This window comes from Acipenser ruthenus, chromosome 17 (assembly GCF_902713425.1).
Source record: "Acipenser ruthenus chromosome 17, fAciRut3.2 maternal haplotype, whole genome shotgun sequence".
NCBI classification, from domain to species: Eukaryota; Metazoa; Chordata; class Actinopteri; order Acipenseriformes; family Acipenseridae; genus Acipenser; species Acipenser ruthenus.
In genome coordinates this window covers 12383113-12402192 of record NC_081205.1, presented here as the reverse complement: position 1 = coordinate 12402192, position 19080 = coordinate 12383113, and the positions used below count along the sequence as shown (strand labels likewise).

The window sequence follows — 19080 nt, the reverse complement described above, 5'->3', positions numbered from 1 at the left end:
CATCACAATTGCAGGGGGGCATACTGTAATGAATGTGTCTCCTGAAGGTAAGTCAGTGTCAGAGTGTTTTCATTGTACCTATATCTTTGAAAAAATCGCTAAAATGATTGCTGCAAACAGAATAGCTCCATGAATTTTCTCTGCCATGCATATCCATTCATTATATAGGTCTCGAAAGTGCCGTTTTTAAAGAGACAAAGGTGGTACTACAGTAGATAAAGAAATCTGTTTAGATAGTCTTGCACTTCCTAGGTCATTTCAGCTGGTCTTTGCTTCCTACAGCTGGATGTCTTTCAGTGTCCGTGAAGCTCCCCTGCTACTGCATGCTGCTGGCTGATAAAAACGCTGTCAGTCACATTACCTCCAGCCACAGCATGAGAGGCTAAACCGGTATGATCTACTCTACCGTGCGTTCAATATCCTGCACTAAACAATGTCCTTACCTAGTTTCACCTCAGTTGGACTAGGACTCCTCTAAATACATGTTAAAATGTAATTGTGACATACAGACAGATTGAAGACCTTGAGATTGTAGTGCCATACATTTTAATGGTCATCAAAAATGCTAGATTATCAGCAATAATTCAATTTACTGTAAGAAACTAAAAAACAAATGTCTTCACTATCTTATCTTTAAACACTTTACTATTTGGCACTTGTCTTCACTACCAGAACAGCAATTAGCAAGGAATGGCAATGTGCAGGGCCTCCCCTCCTGTTTACAGTGTGTCAGGCACTGCAGTAGCGTGCTCCTCTGAACCGCTCAGACAGTATCAGTCTGATTTATTAGAATACCATCACACTGTGTAAACATTTTATTTCTAAACCAGCAGGTTCCAAACTTCTTACATTAAAGTCACCCTTTTCCATCACATTTAGCCCCGGCCCCCAAAAATATATAAAAATCCCAGAACATAAATTAAAAAATTCAAGTTTCCCCATGAGCATATCAAAAATAAAACCTACCACATAAAGTCTGCACAGCTTGTGGCTATAGAAATGCAGCATTGAAAATGTGTACTGATTCTGCAATATTACTGCTACGTTTATATTTAACACAATACTGACATTTAATAAACATAAACACTTCAAGGTGCATCCATTTTTCTTACCTTATCACTGACCCCCTCCCCCTTTTAAAAAAGTGCTTCCCAAGGCTTTAAATCTCTATTCTTATCTTATATTAGCATGAGCAACATTATCACAGGACAGAACTAGACAGAAACCAGGGTGTGTGCCAGAGCTCTTAAACTACCTTCCCAAGTTTTTTTTATTTGAAGGTTTATGCGCATTTCAATGCCAATTAACACAGCACTGCTTATACCAAGAAAAAAGCAAGGACTATGCTAGGATCAAGCAAGCATGAGATAAGGAGACGGAAGGATTTCATGCATGCCTTGCACAAAACTTGCAGTGTGGTTCTAAGTTTGAAATTCCTTGTGTGATACTTGCAGCCCTTCTTGAAATTCCTTGTGTGATACTTGCAGCCCTTCTTGAAATTCCTTGTGTGATACTTGCAACCCATCTTGTGTCATCCTGGCATAGTTCATGCTTAAAACCTTCATTAATGTCTTGATCTTAGCATGATCGTTGAGTTTTTATTGGTATGGTTGACTGCTCTAGGGCTTAAATATTATTTGTTTATTTAGCAGATGCCTTTATCCAAGGTGACTTACAGAGACTAGGGTGTGTGAACTATGCATCTGCTGCAGACTCTCAATTACGTCTCACCCGAAAGACGGAGCACAAGGAGGTTAAGTGACTTGCTCAGGGTCACACAATGAGTCACTGGGTGAGGTGGGATTTGAACCAGGGACCTCCTGGTTCCAAGCCCTTTTCTTTAACCACTGGACCACACAGCTTCCAATGTACAGCAGGCTACAGCGTGCCAGATCACATGGTTCACAACTTGTTTGCATACCAGTGCCTCGTGGTTTTGTTTCTCCATGCTGTAGTTCCTAATAAAGTGACCTGGTGCAGTTGGTTATGAGAATTAAAGAAACTACTTACAATATCCGCAGATCCTTAAACCCGGCTAAATGCTCTGGTGTCACAGTAGAGATCTTATTCCTGGACAGATCCCTACAATTAAAGAGAAGACAGTATGGACAATTATATACATAGAACAATAGTTTCATTTATTGTGCAATGCCAAGGTGTTATGTATGAAGACTAGCTACTACATTTATTTAACTAGAAATCATTCCTTGAACCAGATACAATATTGTAGATCTGGCTGCAGCAATTGCCTAACAGAATATTGACTGGTTTGTAATACAGAAGTGTAATAAAGCTTCGGGAAAACATGCTAATGCAACGGTAAGCATCGTAAAGCCCAGAGAAGAATGGTAAAGCACATTTTAAAAAAAAACAACGGTAAAGGCATAGTATAACTGTGGGAAAACTGCAAGATTATCTGCGGTATACTTTTTTAATGGACGCTACCAACGGTTTGAAGTATTGTGTGATAAATAGTCAGTGTGCTTGTTCCTAATTGCCTTTTTATATTTCATGTTTAAATGCTGTAATAAAAAAATGATGGTGTTCTATGTAAACAGTTCCATATCATAATACGCCAATAAATCAACCAGGCTAACATAAAAACCAGCCAGGGGAGAATAAAGAGATCATGTGATATTGACAAAAAGGCTCACGATACGTACAAATGGGTCAGCTTAATAAAGATTTATTCACACTAAAATCCACACTGAGACATCCACCCAGCTGTTGGTGAAATTTGGGTAAGTTGTATTTAAGAGTGTGATGAAAATTGGGTAAGTTGTACTTAAGACCTGTCAATAGGTAAGAAAATGAGGTGTTAGTGTCATGGTATATTAAAATGAATGATTAACAGAATGTGCAATAACTTCTTGTGTTCTCAAGATAAGTGTGACATAGAAACAGACAGAGAACATGCTCCCAATAACTTATATAATATATACAAAGTGTAACATACAGATGGACAAATGCACAGACATACACCATATCCCCAGGGTCTACAAAGCCTTTACCAAGACAGTCAGCTGGTAATACATCTCTGAAGACTTTATAATTGGTTACAGTGTTGGCTAATAAAACAAGCATGTCAGTAACATCCCCCGCTATGGCTATAAATTTAATAGCAGAGCTATCAGTTAGATGATAAAGTGGATGACCATGATATATTTGAACTGTATGTACAAAATAGTATAGAATAAGTGATTAACAAGTATATGCAAAAATACAAGTGTGGCATACAGATGAACAGATGGACAAAGGGACAGACACTCCCACATACGATAAGAATCTGATATTCTTGTTAACTTATGTTAAATAATGTTAAGGCCAATAATGTTCATGACTGCGTCTTGCTTAAGTCCAAAACGTGTAGCCTGCATCGCACACCGACTACGTTATTTAATTACCAGTATTTTCATTCCTGGGGGCTACCTCCGGGATCAGTCTCCCAAATATCCCAACATGGCTCACGATTGCTGCAACACCATAATAACAGATCGGAGATCATATTTCCAGTCTTTATTATTTAAAAAGAACAAAGTTAAAAACAGAGCAAAGTTTCAGCCAGATGGCCTTCATCAAGCTGTCTAAGAAAATGTGAAATCAGGGTTTAACACCGCTGCTTTCGAAACTGACGACACACACACAGTCATAAACTCCCCAGATGTCCATCACTACACTGTGCAAGGACTGGATGGGGTGCTTTTCAGAATCTCAGTGGGGGTCTATGTGATGGTGAGGCCTGATAGCGGATTCCAGCACTGTGGGGGTCTGCATGATGGTGAGGTCTGATTGCGGATTCCAGCGCTGTGGGGGTCTATGTGATGGTGAGGCCTGATAGCGGATTCCAGCGCTGTGGGGGTCTATGTGATGGTGAGGCCTGATAGCGGATTCCAGCGCTGTGGGGGTCTATGTGATGGTGAGGCCTGATAGCGGATTCCAGCACTGTGGGGGTCTGCATGATGGTGAGGCCTGTTAGCGGATTCCAGCACTGTGGGGGTCTATGTGATGGTGAGGCCTCATAGCAGATTCCAACACATTCCACAGATAAGCCCATCCGTCAGGGATCAGCGGAGTGCAAAGAAGATCCGCCCCTCCCAGTGCAGGTTTAGCTTGAGCACCAAGCCTCCTACCCAGTCTCACTGTGTGGATGTCAAATTATAGCACATTCCTCAACTTTCACTTGCTTAATTACTTGGCATTCAGAAAACAATCTCCCCTCCCTCCTCACCCCCTACTGCTTGTGATAAATGGGACCCTTTTACATTTTTATTATGTCATTTACCTGCACTGAAAATTGTTATTTTAAAAGTAAGTGTCTTTAAACTTAATTTTCTTAGCTTCTGTCCCCTTACCTTTTAAGGATGTTTGTAATCATTCTGAGGGATTCTTACTGCAATTGCTTTCACAGAGCTCAGGAGCTGCTCTCCATAGATTTGTGTAACAGGCTACTTTGATCTGCCACTCCACAATTTCCTGAGCACATTGAGATGAATACAACCCATTTACTGTACATGGTGAGTGTTTTATTCCTTTCTTTTTTAGTCCTGGATTCAGGTCACCAAAGATGAAAGCTGTGAAAGCCTTATGCGTCACTCCTCTATTTTCAATATTTACACATTTTTCTGACCCAGCTTTGTAATTTGTACATAGTCCCTTACTTCCCTTGCTCGTCACCCCCAGTTCTGTGAACAGCACTCCACTGGAATGCTTTAATATCCTGGATGTGTGTACATAATGTTTGAAGGATACATTCCAGGGGCCAGTTCAAACAATATCTTAAATATAATTAAATACATTCCAGATATATTTATAGTTCATATGGATGTCTCAGATTTTTTGTCAACTTTTTGGAAATTTTTATTAATGATGTTTTGGAATTTCTTCATCAAAACATCCAAGTCATAGTATATTCAAACCCCACGGTGTCATTTTAAGATTATAATGTTTTCTGACTTGAAGCCAACATTCCTTCCCAGAACCCCTGGGAAACTGAATTGCTTTATTCTTGCAACTGAAATTCTCACATTTAAGAAAGTCAATCTTCTGATATTATTGCACCTGCACTGACCACAAAGAAAAGCCCATGTAAAAATAAAGTGAAAAATAGACATTAACAGACAGGCTTGTCCTACTACCTGTAGCAGTAGGGGGTTAGGATTTCCTCAAGTTCTGCTATAGCTCAGGAAAGCAAAACAAAAGTGCAAACAAACAGGAAAAAAGAAATGAGCTCTGTTTTATAAAGCTCTAAGTCACGAGTTATTAAAAAAAAATTCTTCAAAGTCTATTTTTATTAATAAAATCAAGTTTAATATTGCTGAAAAGTTCTGGACCAGGGTTGGGATCAGTTCCTGTTTTTTTTCTAATTTCCATTGCTTTCCAATTCCTTTTAAAATCAATTCCCAATTCCAATTCCCTTTTAATCAATTGCAACACATCATTGACACAATTACAATTAGCAGTATTGTGTTAAAATTAGCTTCTCAGTGGCAACAAATTACTTTAATTGAAGTCACTGTTAGTCAATTAAATTGGCTTCAAATGAAAGCAGTTGAACAATCACAACAATGATGATGTCTCTAGGAATTGGAACGGGAATTGCAATTGTAATTGGGAATTGATTTTAAAAAGGAATTGGAACTGACAACATGAATCGACCCCAACCATGTTGTGGACTATTTCTGGTTTCATTAATAAGTAAAGAACACTTTACACAGTAATATCATACCTGATTTTATCCATGAAAAACCATGCTTTAAACAACACATGACCTAAAGCTTTGTGAATAGAGCCTTGTTACAGCTACAGAGCTCATACGTACTGTAAAATAAGTTAACAAGCTTCTTGAACACTTAAAGAGTTTTAACACTTTAAAGAGCATGTGGGACACCTTTAAGAATGTATTTTGTGAATCGTTATTATTGGAATTTTATGGAATTTCAGTCTGGAACATGACGATCAAACTGTATTGTACACATAATACATAAATAAAAGCATTAAAACCATAATAATGACTTTTTCAATGAAAAATATATTTCATTCCAGAGGACATTTCTCGTAGTCTTCAAAGCATGTATTTCATCAAGTTATAAGCACAGGGGTGGGGTGGCACTGATTACCTTGTCAATGGTGGACCTAGTATGAAGTCAATATCTCAAAGCGTTAGGTCTTTATCAAAACCAAAAAGCCACATGACCCCAATATGGCAGCCATTTTAGGTGACAGAGTACAGTTAGAGTTGCCAGATGGTTTATGAGATATTAGCAGTTGAATGACAATTATATATAAGCTCACCTCACAGGGATGTTTTAGAAAAACAGGACTTCTTTTTTGGAGAAAATGTTACAAGAGCTCGCTTGATTCTAGTTAATATGTTCCAAAAACACAATTAGCTTGTCAGCAATAGAAACTACACAAAACACCCTGTGAGTTCTGAACTGGACCCTTTTATAGGAGGTCAGAGTTTTCTGAAAGAAGCCCAGCATGTCTGTGTCTGAGCAGACAATAGGCAGGAAGTCTGTTGCAAACAGAGCAGAAACCAATCCAGTACTGGCAAATAAAAACACTGGCCTAAAAAGAGGGCTTACTGTTTTCTCCATTTTTGAAAGTTATTCAATGTTTAAAATATTATTGCAGATTTCAGGGTGATATTTATTTATTTATTTGTTCTTTTATTTATTTACACGTTTCAGCCAATTGGAGCACAAATAGTCATCGATTTATTTACACAGCAGCAGCACAAATCCAACCCAAACTACATGTATGCTGTCATACTGTTAATCTGGCTCACTAACGCTGGCTGTGTGTAACACACCTCGGTACCCAGGCACTACTACTTGATTATTCCATCAATTAATAACCATGTCAGTGTGAAATGTACTGAACATGCACAATGCTGTTAGCGACTTTAGGGAATGCTTTGCGGCAGCAGTTTTTCTGTGCGGTTCAGCCTTAGATGAACATGCAATTATGGGCGTTCCAACATAAATTCGCAAAAATGACGTGGCGATAGTACAAATGAGGGTCCTCAAATATTATAATGAGATGTACTAAAGCTGCCAACAACTGCGACACTTACAGTTGCATCAGTTTGTTAAGAACTTTTGAAAGCATGTTTTAAACACTCGCAATTGTTGCTAGCATTTCCCAGTCTCCTTTTTCTTGTGCGTTGCCAGTTGTGCTCAATGCATTTTTGAGGCGAACACCCAAGTACCTAATTTTCACTAAAGTCAGGGTTTACTTACAAGCCTTGAAAACAAATTCCTATGACATTTCTGGTTTCCCCAACGTGTTGGGTGCAATAGACTGCACACATGTGCCACTAACCCCTGAGCATCTGTATAGGACCATGACCTATTTTGTTTTAATTGTCTAGGCTACTAAGTAGGCCAAGTTAAAAATAATAAAATAAAATGCTAAATGCTAAAATCATTTAGTTTCAATTTAAAATAATCTTTTATTAACATTGTACACCAATATGTACAATGCAGCAGCATGGTTTATTTTGTGTTACTGGTAGCCTACAGGCTAAAGTAAAAAGAAAGCGTGCTAGGTATTACTATACTGTATAGGCGTACTGTACAGATTTATATTTTTTCATAATGTAATGTGTAGCCTACCCAAAACACATTAGTGTTATTTCAGTGCAACGATTTACATTTGCCTTTGGAAACTGTGAGAAAACTCAATAGGAATAAAAAGCTATTCTTGGGAGCAATAGTCATTCTTAAAGGAGTCCATCCTGAAATAACATATTAGGAGCCTTCTTACTGGCATTGTCATCGATCTGAAACATTTGTTTTTTATTTCACTTTGCTGTGGAGCAAAAGCTTAAGTAAATCTGCCCCCTTCGTAAAGTTGGTCTCCATGGCAACAAGGCCTAATTAAACAATCACCCCCACCAGCCTCCACCTGTAAAGCTGCAGGAATTCCATGACCACAAACCCTGCATTCCTCTCCCACTACTACTGTGGCTAAGGACTCTCAACAAGGTTTTTCAGATAAACACAAGAATGGAAAAGGGGCAATTAGTTATCAAGAGAATGGCTTGCTTACTTCAAACATACGACAATGGACAAGAAAGACGTAGCTGGCCTTTTTAAAAACTGGTATTAACCGGTCAGCACAATGGCTGACTTTCAGAAAAAAGGGCATCTTTAGTTTGCCTTTAGTTTTCCCTTTGAATAAAGGAAAAAGCCTCAGTAATTTCAATCTCATCCAGTTCCCATGCCCCCAGCCCGCAGCTCCATTGTTTAACAATGAGGAGCAGGTTAAATATTAACAGCAAAGGAGATTTTAGTTGAGATACTAAAACACATCCAATATTTCAACCTAAAGATGGGAATCTCCAGCCAAAAGATGGAAACTTGACAGGTCTGCTTAGATTTGACTTCTTAATATATTTTTTAATGTACCATTCATAATATACATGTCTATGTTACACATTCAGGGTCTGGCTTATTTATTAAGAACACGCACAGCATTAAAACATTAACACTTCAATATCAGAACCACAATGGATTTGAAACAAATATTATAAACCTTATTTTGTAGTTACGTCTCTGTCTACTGAAATGGTACCATTAAAATGGATTACTAGCAGTGTGTATTGGTTGATAATGGCATTGTGTCTGTGGTACTATTCTACCAATAACAGCATGAGCTACCACTGCCTATTAGGGCACAGCCCTTGCCATTGCAGTGCCAATGGAGAGCATTTTGGGAAAGGTCTACTAACTTTCAGATCCTGCATTGTTAGTCTAAACATTTTAGCATCAATATTTACTTAACCCTTTAGCCCTACAGCATTAGACTGGTACTCATTAACCTGCTCTGTAGTGGATCAATCGCATAGAGGTATTTCAGTGTAGCTAATAAAAGCAATCCATCACACAAAGGTAACAGAGACCCATAATTGTGGTTTGCACTACAATGGCAATGCAATGGTTATTTACAGCACTGAGAGCCAATGGTGTCATCCCAGGGACAGCCATGAGGCTTCCATTGGTAAAATGGTACCACAGTAGTCTAACCATACTCTACCTAAATGGTCTTCAATGAAAATGCAGACGGTGACATTGCAATGACAATGCATCAGTATTGTACCATACTGTAGGGAGCACTAGTAGTACATGGGCAGCTATAATGGTGCTGTCATTGGTAGAATAGCACCACAGTATTCTAACTATACCCTTCACAAATGCTCTTCAATGGCAATGCAGACAGACAGTGGAATGGTTCTATACTGCGGGGAAATGGTAGTAGAAGGACAGCTACAATGTGATGAGGCTGTCATTGATGGAATGATACAAAAGTCAGTGAGAACACTTTCCCAATTGATGTTATGAACATCTACAATGTAGTCCCGCACTGTACCATACCATTCCAGTACCACTGTACTGCACAACATTTGTTCTAAATCCATTGTGTTGCCGTTAAATGGAGAAAATGAACTAAATAACAAAACCAACAACAATGGTTTGGGAAATGTTTGCAGTTAAAACATAATTGCACAGTTATTATAATAGTGTTTGTTATTTGAAATTGATACTTTTACAACTGCCAATACCTACTCAACTTGACTACACAGCAAAACTACACACAAAAAATGTCTTTTGATTGTCTAGCTTACTTCAGTATATAAGAGATACAATAAAACCTGTTAACCCCGCTGGTTTGATACGTTGTTCCGTGCACGTAGTGTAACATAATCACAGCTGGATATTTTGAGAGCGTTTTACAGAACCAGGCATTCCAGCTGGTGTCGTTTCAGGATAATCACAGATAGGTGGTTGATGCACTCTGGGGTGATCCCTGGTGCTGTAAAATGCAGTACACACTTACATTCAAGTTCTTTATTTTAAAGCTTTGTTCCATTAAAACTTTTAATTGACTTTGTATTTTTTTTAAATGTTAACTTTTTAATGTATTTAATGTTCCATTCCTAGCTCCATCTGCTGCATTGAGCCCAGAGTGGTGGGTGTGTTTAAATATGCTAGACCTGAAGCACGCTGGGGTTTGTTTAATTTATTTTTAGTTAATAGGTGTAGATGAGCAACTGAGAGGGCTCAACCTCCCTCCAGTACGACAAAGTTATTTTAAAGTAAATCAAATCAAATTTTGCCCAGAAACACCCTTTCTCAGGTGCATGGCTTGACTGCGTCAATAATACAGAAGTAAACCTAGCATTTCGCGAATTTATTTTAAAACCTGCAGACCCGCGACAGTCATTGTACAACCCACAAAATAAAACCATGTCAGATTGGATTTAGGGTCCATCTTGGCTGGTTTCCGGCCTCAGCGCACAGCGCAAGACTGAAGTCGGAAGAAGCCTATGAATGTACAAAGTGATTAAAGTGTTCAGGTGATGTAAAAAACGGAAGTTTGTCATTCTCCACATATGATGGTATGTACACGCCAGTCCCTGAAGGGTTCTTAATTCAAGTTGCAAATTATACCATTTTAAACTAACCAATATTGTTGTTTTCTTTTTTTATTGATTCTACCTGTAATTTTAATAATGTAGGTTAAATGAATCATTCTCCAAAAATGTCTCCAGCAGCAAAGAGTCTGGACCAGCATCCCAGTTGATGAAACTTGGGCCCTGTGCAATAACCCCTTTGCTAATGCCGTCTGTCAGTGTGAGTGCGTTAGCTGGGGTTTAATACAGGAAATGACATCAAATCAGAGCTTTGCCCCTTTATATCACTGCATCAGATCAAGACAGCCCCTTTAAAACAACAAACAAAATCATGCCTCTGCACTTATTTAGCACTTCTGCCTGTGTTATTGCAGATATGCTAAATGTAGCTGCAGCACACAGAGAGAATTCTTCCCCTACTGGCTCATGGCAAAAATCACACCCCAAGGAATTCATGAAATGTTTCTCAGACAGATTGATGACATTCTTCTATGCGAAATACCTCCAAGTGGCAGCACTAAAAACAACACACAATATTTTTAGATTTTTGAAAAATAGCAGAAAGGATTTTAGTAGATAAAGTGGCATTCGTCCAAATTACAGCAGGGCTGGATGCTACACGATGGAAAAACATCTCACAAAATAAACAAATACCAACCAAGTTAGAATAAATACAGAAAAAAATGATTTAGAAAATGTTATCCCTTCTGAGTCAACATTTCCTCATTTATGAACAGAAGTGCATAAACTTTATAGATGTAAAAATAATAAACATCTGCCATAACACTGTCAATAAAGTGTAGTGCCACCACCCAGTGTTGCAGCAGCAAGTCTTGTTTAAATTGCTCTGGAGGGATACGCGATGGTACTGATTCAGTGTGGCAGCAGCGAGTCTTGTTTAAATTGCTCTGGAGGGATACGCGATGGTACTGATTCAGTGTGGTAGCAGCGAGTCTTGTTTATTTTGCTCTGGAGGGATATGGTACTGATTCAGTGTGGCAGCAGTGAGTCTTGTTTAAATTGCTCTGGAGGGATACGCGATGGTACTGATTCAGTGTGGTAGCAGCGAGTCTTGTTTAAATTGCTCTGGAGGGATACGCGATGGTACTGATTCAGTGTGGCAGCAGCGAGTCTTGTTTAAATTGCTCTGGAGGGATATGCGATCGTACTGATTCAGTGTGGCAGCAGCGAGTCTTGTTTAAATTGCTCTGGAGGGATACGCGATGGTACTGATTCAGTGTGGTAGCAGCGAGTCTTGTTTATTTTGCTCTGGAGGGATACGGTACTGATTCAGTGTGGCAGCAGCGAGTCTTGTTTAAATTGCTCTGGAGGGATACGCGATGGTACTGATTCAGTGTGGAAGCAGCGAGTCTTGTTTAAATTGCTCTGGAGGGATACGCGATGGTACTGATTCAGTGTGGCAGCAGCGAGTCTTGTTTAAATTGCTCTGGAGGGATACGCGATGGTACTGATTCAGTGTGGCAGCAGCGAGTCTTGTTTAAATTGCTCTGGAGGGATACGCGATGGTACTGATTCAGTGTGGTAGCAGCGAGTCTTGTTTATTTTGCTCTGGAGGGATACGGTACTGATTCAGTGTGGTAGCAGCGAGTCTTGTTTAAATTGCTCTGGAGGGATACGCGATGGTACTGATTCACTGTGGTAGCAGCGAGTCTTGTTTAAATTGCTCTGGAGGGATACGCGATGGTACTGATTCAGTGTGGTAGCAGCGAGTCTTGTTTATTTTGCTCTGGAGGGATACGGTACTGATTCAGTGTGGCAGCAGCAAGTCTTGTTTAAATTGCTCTGGAGGGATACGCGATGGTACTGATTCAGTGTGGCAGCAGCGAGTCTTGTTTAAATTGCTCTAGAGGGATATGCGATGGTACTGATTCAGTGTGGCAGCAGCGAGTCTTGTTTAAATTGCTCTGGAGGGATACGCGATGGTACTGATTCAGTGTGGCAGCAGCGAGTCTTGTTTAAATTGCTCTGGAGGGATACGCAATGGTACTGATTCAGTGTGGAAGCAGCGAGTCTTGTTTAAATTGCTCTGGAGGGATATGCGATGGTACTGATTCAGTGTGGAAGCAGCGAGTCTTGTTTAAATTGCTCTGGAGGGATACGCGATGGTACTGATTCAGTGTGGCAGCAGCGAGTCTTGTTTAAATTGCTCTGGAGGGATACGCAATGGTACTGATTCAGTGTGGAAGCAGCGAGTCTTGTTTAAATTGCTCTGGAGGGATACGGTACTGATTCAGTGTGGAAGCAGCGAGTCTTGTTTAAATTGCTCTGGAGGGATACGCGATGGTACTGATTCAGTGTGGAAGCAGCGAGTCTTGTTTAAATTGCTCTGGAGGGATACGGTACTGATTCAGTGTGGTAGCAGCGAGTCTTGTTTAAATTGCTCTGGAGGGATACGCGATGGTACTGATTCAGTGTGGCAGCAGCGAGTCTTGTTTAAATTGCTCTGGAGGGATACGCAATGGTACTGATTCAGTGTGGAAGCAGCGAGTCTTGTTTAAATTGCTCTGGAGGGATATGCGATGGTACTGATTCAGTGTGGCAGCAGCGAGTCTTGTTTAAATTGCTCTGGAGGGATACGCGATGGTACTGATTCAGTGTGGCAGCAGCGAGTCTTGTTTAAATTGCTCTGGAGGGATACGCGATGGTACTGATTCAGTGTTGCAGCAGCGAGTCTTGTTTAAATTGCTCTGGAGGGATATGGTACTGATTCAGTGTGGTAGCAGCGAGTCTTGTTTAAATTGCTCTGGAGGGATACGCGATGGTACTGATTCACTGTGGTAGCAGCGAGTCATGTTTAAATTGCTCTGGAGGGATACGGTACTGATTCAGTGTGGTAGCAGCGAGTCTTGTTTAAATTGCTCTGGAGGGATACGCGATGGTACTGATTCAGTGTGGCAGCAGCGAGTCTTGTTTAAATTGCTCTGGAGGGATACGCGATGGTACTGATTCAGTGTGGTAGCAGCGAGTCTTGTTTAAATTGCTCTGGTGGGATACACGATGGTACTGATTCAGTGTGGAAGCAGCGAGTCTTGTTTAAATTGCTCTGGAGGGATACGCGATAGTACTGATTCAGTGTGGAAGCAGCGAGTCTTGTTTAAATTGCTCTGGAGGGATACGCGATGGTACTGATTCAGTGTGGCAGCAGCGAGTCTTGTTTAAATTGCTCTGGAGGGATATGCGATGGTACTGATTCAGTGTGGCAGCAGCGAGTCTTGTTTAAATTGCTCTGGAGGGATACGCGATGGTACTGATTCAGTGTGGCAGCAGCGAGTCTTGTTTAAATTGCTCTGGAGGGATACGCGATGGTACTGATTCAGTGTGGCAGCAGCGAGTCTTGTTTAAATTGCTCTGGAGGGATACAGTACTGATTCAGTGTGGCAGCAGCAAGTCTTGTTTAAATTGCTCTGGAGGGATACGCGATGGTACTGATTCAGTGTGGAAGCAGCGAGTCTTGTTTAAATTGCTCTGGTGGGATACACGATGGTACTGATTCAGTGTGGAAGCAGCGAGTCTTGTTTAAATTGCTCTGGAGGGATACGCGATAGTACTGATTCAGTGTGGAAGCAGCGAGTCTTGTTTAAATTGCTCTGGAGGGATACGCGATGGTACTGATTCAGTGTGGAAGCAGCGAGTCTTGTTTAAATTGCTCTGGAGGGATACGGTACTGATTCAGTGTTGCAGCAGCGAGTTTTGTTTAAATTGCTCTGGAGGGATACGCGATGGTACTGATTCAGTGTGGCAGCAGCGAGTCTTGTTTAAATTGCTCTGGAGGGATACGCGATGGTACTGATTCAGTGTGGCAGCAGCGAGTCTTGTTTAAATTGCTCTGGAGGGATACGCGATGGTACTGATTCAGTGTGGAAGCAGCGAGTCTTGTTTAAATTGCTCTGGAGGGATACGGTACTGATTCATTGTTGCAGCAGCGAGTTTTGTTTAAATTGCTCTGGAGGGATACGCGATGGTACTGATTCAGTGTGGCAGCAGCGAGTCTTGTTTAAATTGCTCTGGAGGGATACGCGATGGTACTGATTCAGTGTGGCAGCAGCGAGTCTTGTTTAAATTGCTCTGGAGGGATACGCGATGGTACTGATTCAGTGTGGTAGCAGCGAGTCTTGTTTAAATTGCTCTGGAGGGATACGCGATGGTACTGATTCAGTGTGGCAGCAGCGAGTCTTGTTTAAATTGCTCTGGAGGGATAGACGATGGTACTGATTCAGTGTGGCAGCAGCGAGTCTTGTTTAAATTGCTCTGGAGGGATACGCGATGGTACTGATTCAGTGTGGCAGCAGCGAGTCTTGTTTAAATTGCTCTGGAGGGATATGGTACTGATTCAGTGTGGTAGCAGCGAGTCTTGTTTAAATTGCTCTGGAGGGATACGGTACTGATTCAGTGTGGCAGCAGCGAGTCTTGTTTAAATTGCTCTGGAGGGATACGCAATGGTACTGATTCAGTGTGGTAGCAGCGAGTCTTGTTTAAATTGCTCTGGAGGGATACGGTACTGATTCAGTGTGGCAGCAGCGAGTCTTGTTTAAATTGCTCTGGAGGGATACGCGATGGTACTGATTCAGTACACATTTGTGTAAAATGTCTGAATTTGAAATCCTGAAGCAAAACATGAATGTGAAAAAGGTTTTAAAAAGTACTTATTGTTGTGCGTCTGTACCCTTATTGAGGGTATAGGTTTTATAGTTCTGAACAAAAAAATTTAAATAATTTATAGCAATCTTTCAAAAGATCTAGGAATTTGTCTTTTTTCATATATAACAGTACATAAAATCCATGTTTATGCATTGAAAAGAAAAAAAAGGAATTTGGCAACTCCATTGAGTATCAATAGTATTTTATGTTAAAATGAATGTGTATAAATACATAACATTTTCCATGGAATTTTTTATATATATATTATTTATAGTACCAAAAGGGGTGCGTTTTTTAATCCCATACAGTATTTTTGTCCCTGTTTCCCTGCGAGTTTCTGTCACACACAGCCTTTGACAGATTGCAGATAGGAGGTGCTTGGTTGGGAGGTGCTTCCATACCCCAGAAACTGTACACATTAGTGTTTGGAATAATGATAGACAATACACATAACAGGATATTAAACAGGTAATAAATAAAACATGAAGACAATGCAGATCATACAAGGTGATTGTAGCTAAAAATAATTCCAAAAATCTGCCACTTCCATTAGCAATATGTGTCTCAATGTGCACCTTTGAAACATGATACTGTACCAAATGGCACTAAATGAGGTAATCAGTTCTCAATCCCTGAGCCTTACAGCAAGTCTGTTACTCGGCAGCATCTTCTGGGCAAAAGCATGTAAAGCCAGTAAGGGAAGCAACTGGTTGGCTAAAGGCAGGATAGACGCTCTTGAAGGGGTGGGGACAATTTCACTTCCCAGATGACCAAAGAAGTACAACACTAGCAGAAGGCATGACTTGCAAACAGAGATTTATTTTATCAAGTGCAGTACCTTCTTTTAAAATAAAAAAAACACATGTTTACTATAATGTGCATTTCTTTCAAAACTGCACTTCTGAGATAATATATAACGAATGGAAGTGCACAACAGCTAAGATTAGTAGAATTATTTTCTCACTTTAAGGATGCTGACGTTTAGCAGTTCCTCACAGTGCTGGACTAAGGAGGAATGAACAGCAGGACTTACAGCAGTGTGGTGTGGGGAGGGCAGCTCCCTGCAGATGGGATCTCCCTCAGGCCTGCTCCGGAGCAGTTTGCTGCACTGCTATTGCACACACAGGCTAGGGGGCAGGGTACCCCTGGGGAGTGAGGGCTCTTGGGATCTTCTGTGGGGTAAGATGGCGCCCCCTTATCGCTATGGTTGTCCCCTTTTGGACTGTTCCTGGTATCTATATCCGGGACACTCCGAATCTTCCGAAGTCCTGTGCCGGACCCCCTTTCTACACTCCCTTCCATGATGGGACCCTGATAATTCCCCGTAGATACCCCCAAATCTCCATTGCCTACTGAGCTCCTTTCTTCAGTGTGGTGGTGTGCACCCCCAATTCCAGGCCCCTGTCGCTTATCCTCCAGCATTTTGGGGAGCCCAGATGTCACCCTTTCTGTTCTGTCAGTTCCAACATTGGTCTGTCCAGGGGTGACCGCTATGGCCAGCAGTAGAGCACAGATGATAAGCTCAGTCCTGCCCTGCACACTGAAAGCTCCCAGTGTTCCCCAGGGCTGCTGCAGTCCAGTGTGTCTGTGTTTTAGTGGGAAGGAAGGCTGGAGCAGGTGTGCTCTGATTCCAGAACAGCTGTCTACCATCATCCAGAGTTCAGGACTGAAGCCCTTCACAAACAAGGCAGGGCAATAATAGCAACTATGCTGCAGTAGAGATAGTCTAACAGGATTCAAATCAGAGAGAAGGTGGAGAAGTGGAGCTTTCTGAGTGAAACAGGAGTTTAGTAACTGCTACCAAGTAATGTTTATACCCTATGACTAAATACGCACAAATCAAACAAATGTACTTAAAAGCATGTTATGAGGCGAGATTATTGTCATTATCTTGGAAGCTGTGCATTGCTAAACAGTTTTTTTTTTTTTTTAAACAATAAAATTAAACGTACTACTTTGAATAGTACCAGTATTAAAGAATATATTAAATATAAATATACCTTATTTTGAATAGACTGCGGGTGTGCTGGACTCTCTTAAAATATATGAATAGTGGTTTACATTGATTTTTTACCAATATTTGTGCAATTCATCGATTCTTATCGATCAATACTTTTCTAAACCTGGTCGCCCTCACGACTGGAGATTCGGTGCCATGACACTCACCGTCAGACCGGCAGTCCTACCTGGCTCGTTCTAGACAGCACTGCATAGATGTCAATTACACAAGTAGCGCCGCTAGAATATTGCCGCAATTCCAAGGTTTTAAAAAAAACCTTCAAATAGTTTTTTGTTTTGTTTTATGTATTTATATTAACGAGTTGAAGAAGTATTCTCAATTTAAACAAATGTATAATAAGTGAATCATTGGGAATGCATGATTAATGAATGCAGGCTACAAACCAAATTCAATTAGGCTAACAGAACCAGATTTCTGAAAACAAGGATAAGTTTGACCAACCTGTTATTTAAAATACCAGTACTTACGCATATAGACAAAAGATTGTATTTCTTATTAACGTGTCCCACAGTAATTTGAATCTTCCTGCTACTCATTCATTTTTAAAACCACTTTGCTATATTGTGACTTGATAACGCCTTTTTTCTGTTCACATCAAAAGCATAGCTGTGTACATTGCTTTAGAAATCCTTGGTTATTCCTCTGTTTCCCTTTGATATGTCAGTTTTAGTCCAGTTCAGTTGTTTTACCGACATCAACGGGAGCACCGCTTGCGGATTTGTGCAGTCGTCCCTAAGAGTTCAGTTTAGTCCTGGATGGCGTAGCGGTTCGTCCTGATGTCCTGGAAGCTCTCTCTCTGTCCTCGTGCAGCAGCGAGTGTTTGCTCATCTCTAGAAATGAAACTTCCATTTCACTGCGAAGGAGGGGGAGTTTAATGATTTGTTTGACATATATTAACTTTTCGCCAGCAATGTCCTGGCTATGTCGGTCTCGCATCACTCGGGCTTACTACGAATATGCTATCAATAGCATTGGTACTCTTGGAATTCAGAAATACCACTATTCCCATTGCACGCTCAAGTCTTTTGTTCTGAATACGATTGTTAAAATAATTGAATAACTATTAAAATAAATGTATATACTACCGTAGAATAGCTAGCTCTCCCGTATAATTCTCACCCTCATAAACGCGAACCTTTTCGCGAGGAACTTAGAACTTTCCAAATGGTTTCCTTTTCGTTCTTGTTTGGATAAACCCAGACTGTGTGCCAGCTCCCTATCCCGTTATCCACTCCAGCTGTCCGGACTGTATTTCGCAAACTTTTTGTTTTTGTTTTTTACCTCTTTCGGCCGCCGTATAGCTGGGTGTATTGAAATTGTAAATACGGACCTGCCAAGTGACACGCATTTTGCATCACCCTCACACAATCCAATGTTTTGATGTTAGTTCAGCCTCTCATGTCAACATTTTACAGTACATTTTTAAATGCCTTTACATACCCGGACATGTAGAAAGTGTGTGTGCATGCTCGGCGAATACAAGGCCCTATAAAAGACATACAGGTATGTCTTATTATTTGCTTTAGAAAGAGATTAACAGCATTAATAAGACAGTGTAAACTAAATAATAAAATAATAAAAATAATTTTGCCCACCATTCAAATGACACATGTCAGATGTTCTATTTGCCTTTCAATTTGCAATCATCAAAGTATCGAAATAAAATTAACTTTAAAGTCAAAGCTTATGTTCTATACACAGTGTTTTATTTTATATATACAAATATAATTAATAAATATTGTGCACAAGTATATATAAATATATAACGTGTTGTTTTGGCATGGCCTTGGTGTGGTGTGTATGTTCTCCTGCTGTAGGGGAGACAGGGGCTAGTTGTCACATTTTTTACTGTTTTTTATTTTCCTCAATCTGGTGACATTCTGCGAGGTTCTGTTCCTCGTTATATTGAAGAATAACTCTTCACGTACAAATTGATGTTTTTTATTTCAGCATAACTTTATTCCAAATATGATATTTAGACAGT

The 19080-nt window shown here is 40.3% G+C and overlaps 1 protein-coding gene across 2 annotated transcripts in view; it reads right to left on the bottom strand.

Annotated features, from left to right (window-relative positions):
* pkd1b (polycystic kidney disease 1b) overlaps positions 1 to 18395 on the bottom strand; it is a 97231-nt gene extending 78836 nt beyond the window's left edge. Inside the window, exons 1-2 of one of the 2 annotated variants that reach the window (XM_058989985.1) lie at positions 16110 to 18395; positions 2011 to 2082 (exon numbers count right to left, since the gene is read on the bottom strand). In XM_058989985.1, the coding sequence (XP_058845968.1) occupies positions 2011 to 2082; positions 16110 to 16729 (692 nt within the window). In that variant the 5' untranslated portion in view covers positions 16730 to 18395. The remainder of the gene's footprint in view (positions 1 to 2010; positions 2083 to 16109) is intronic. The other variant, XM_058989984.1, reaches the window with a different exon arrangement.
* Between the last annotated feature and the right edge of the window lie 685 nt (positions 18396 to 19080).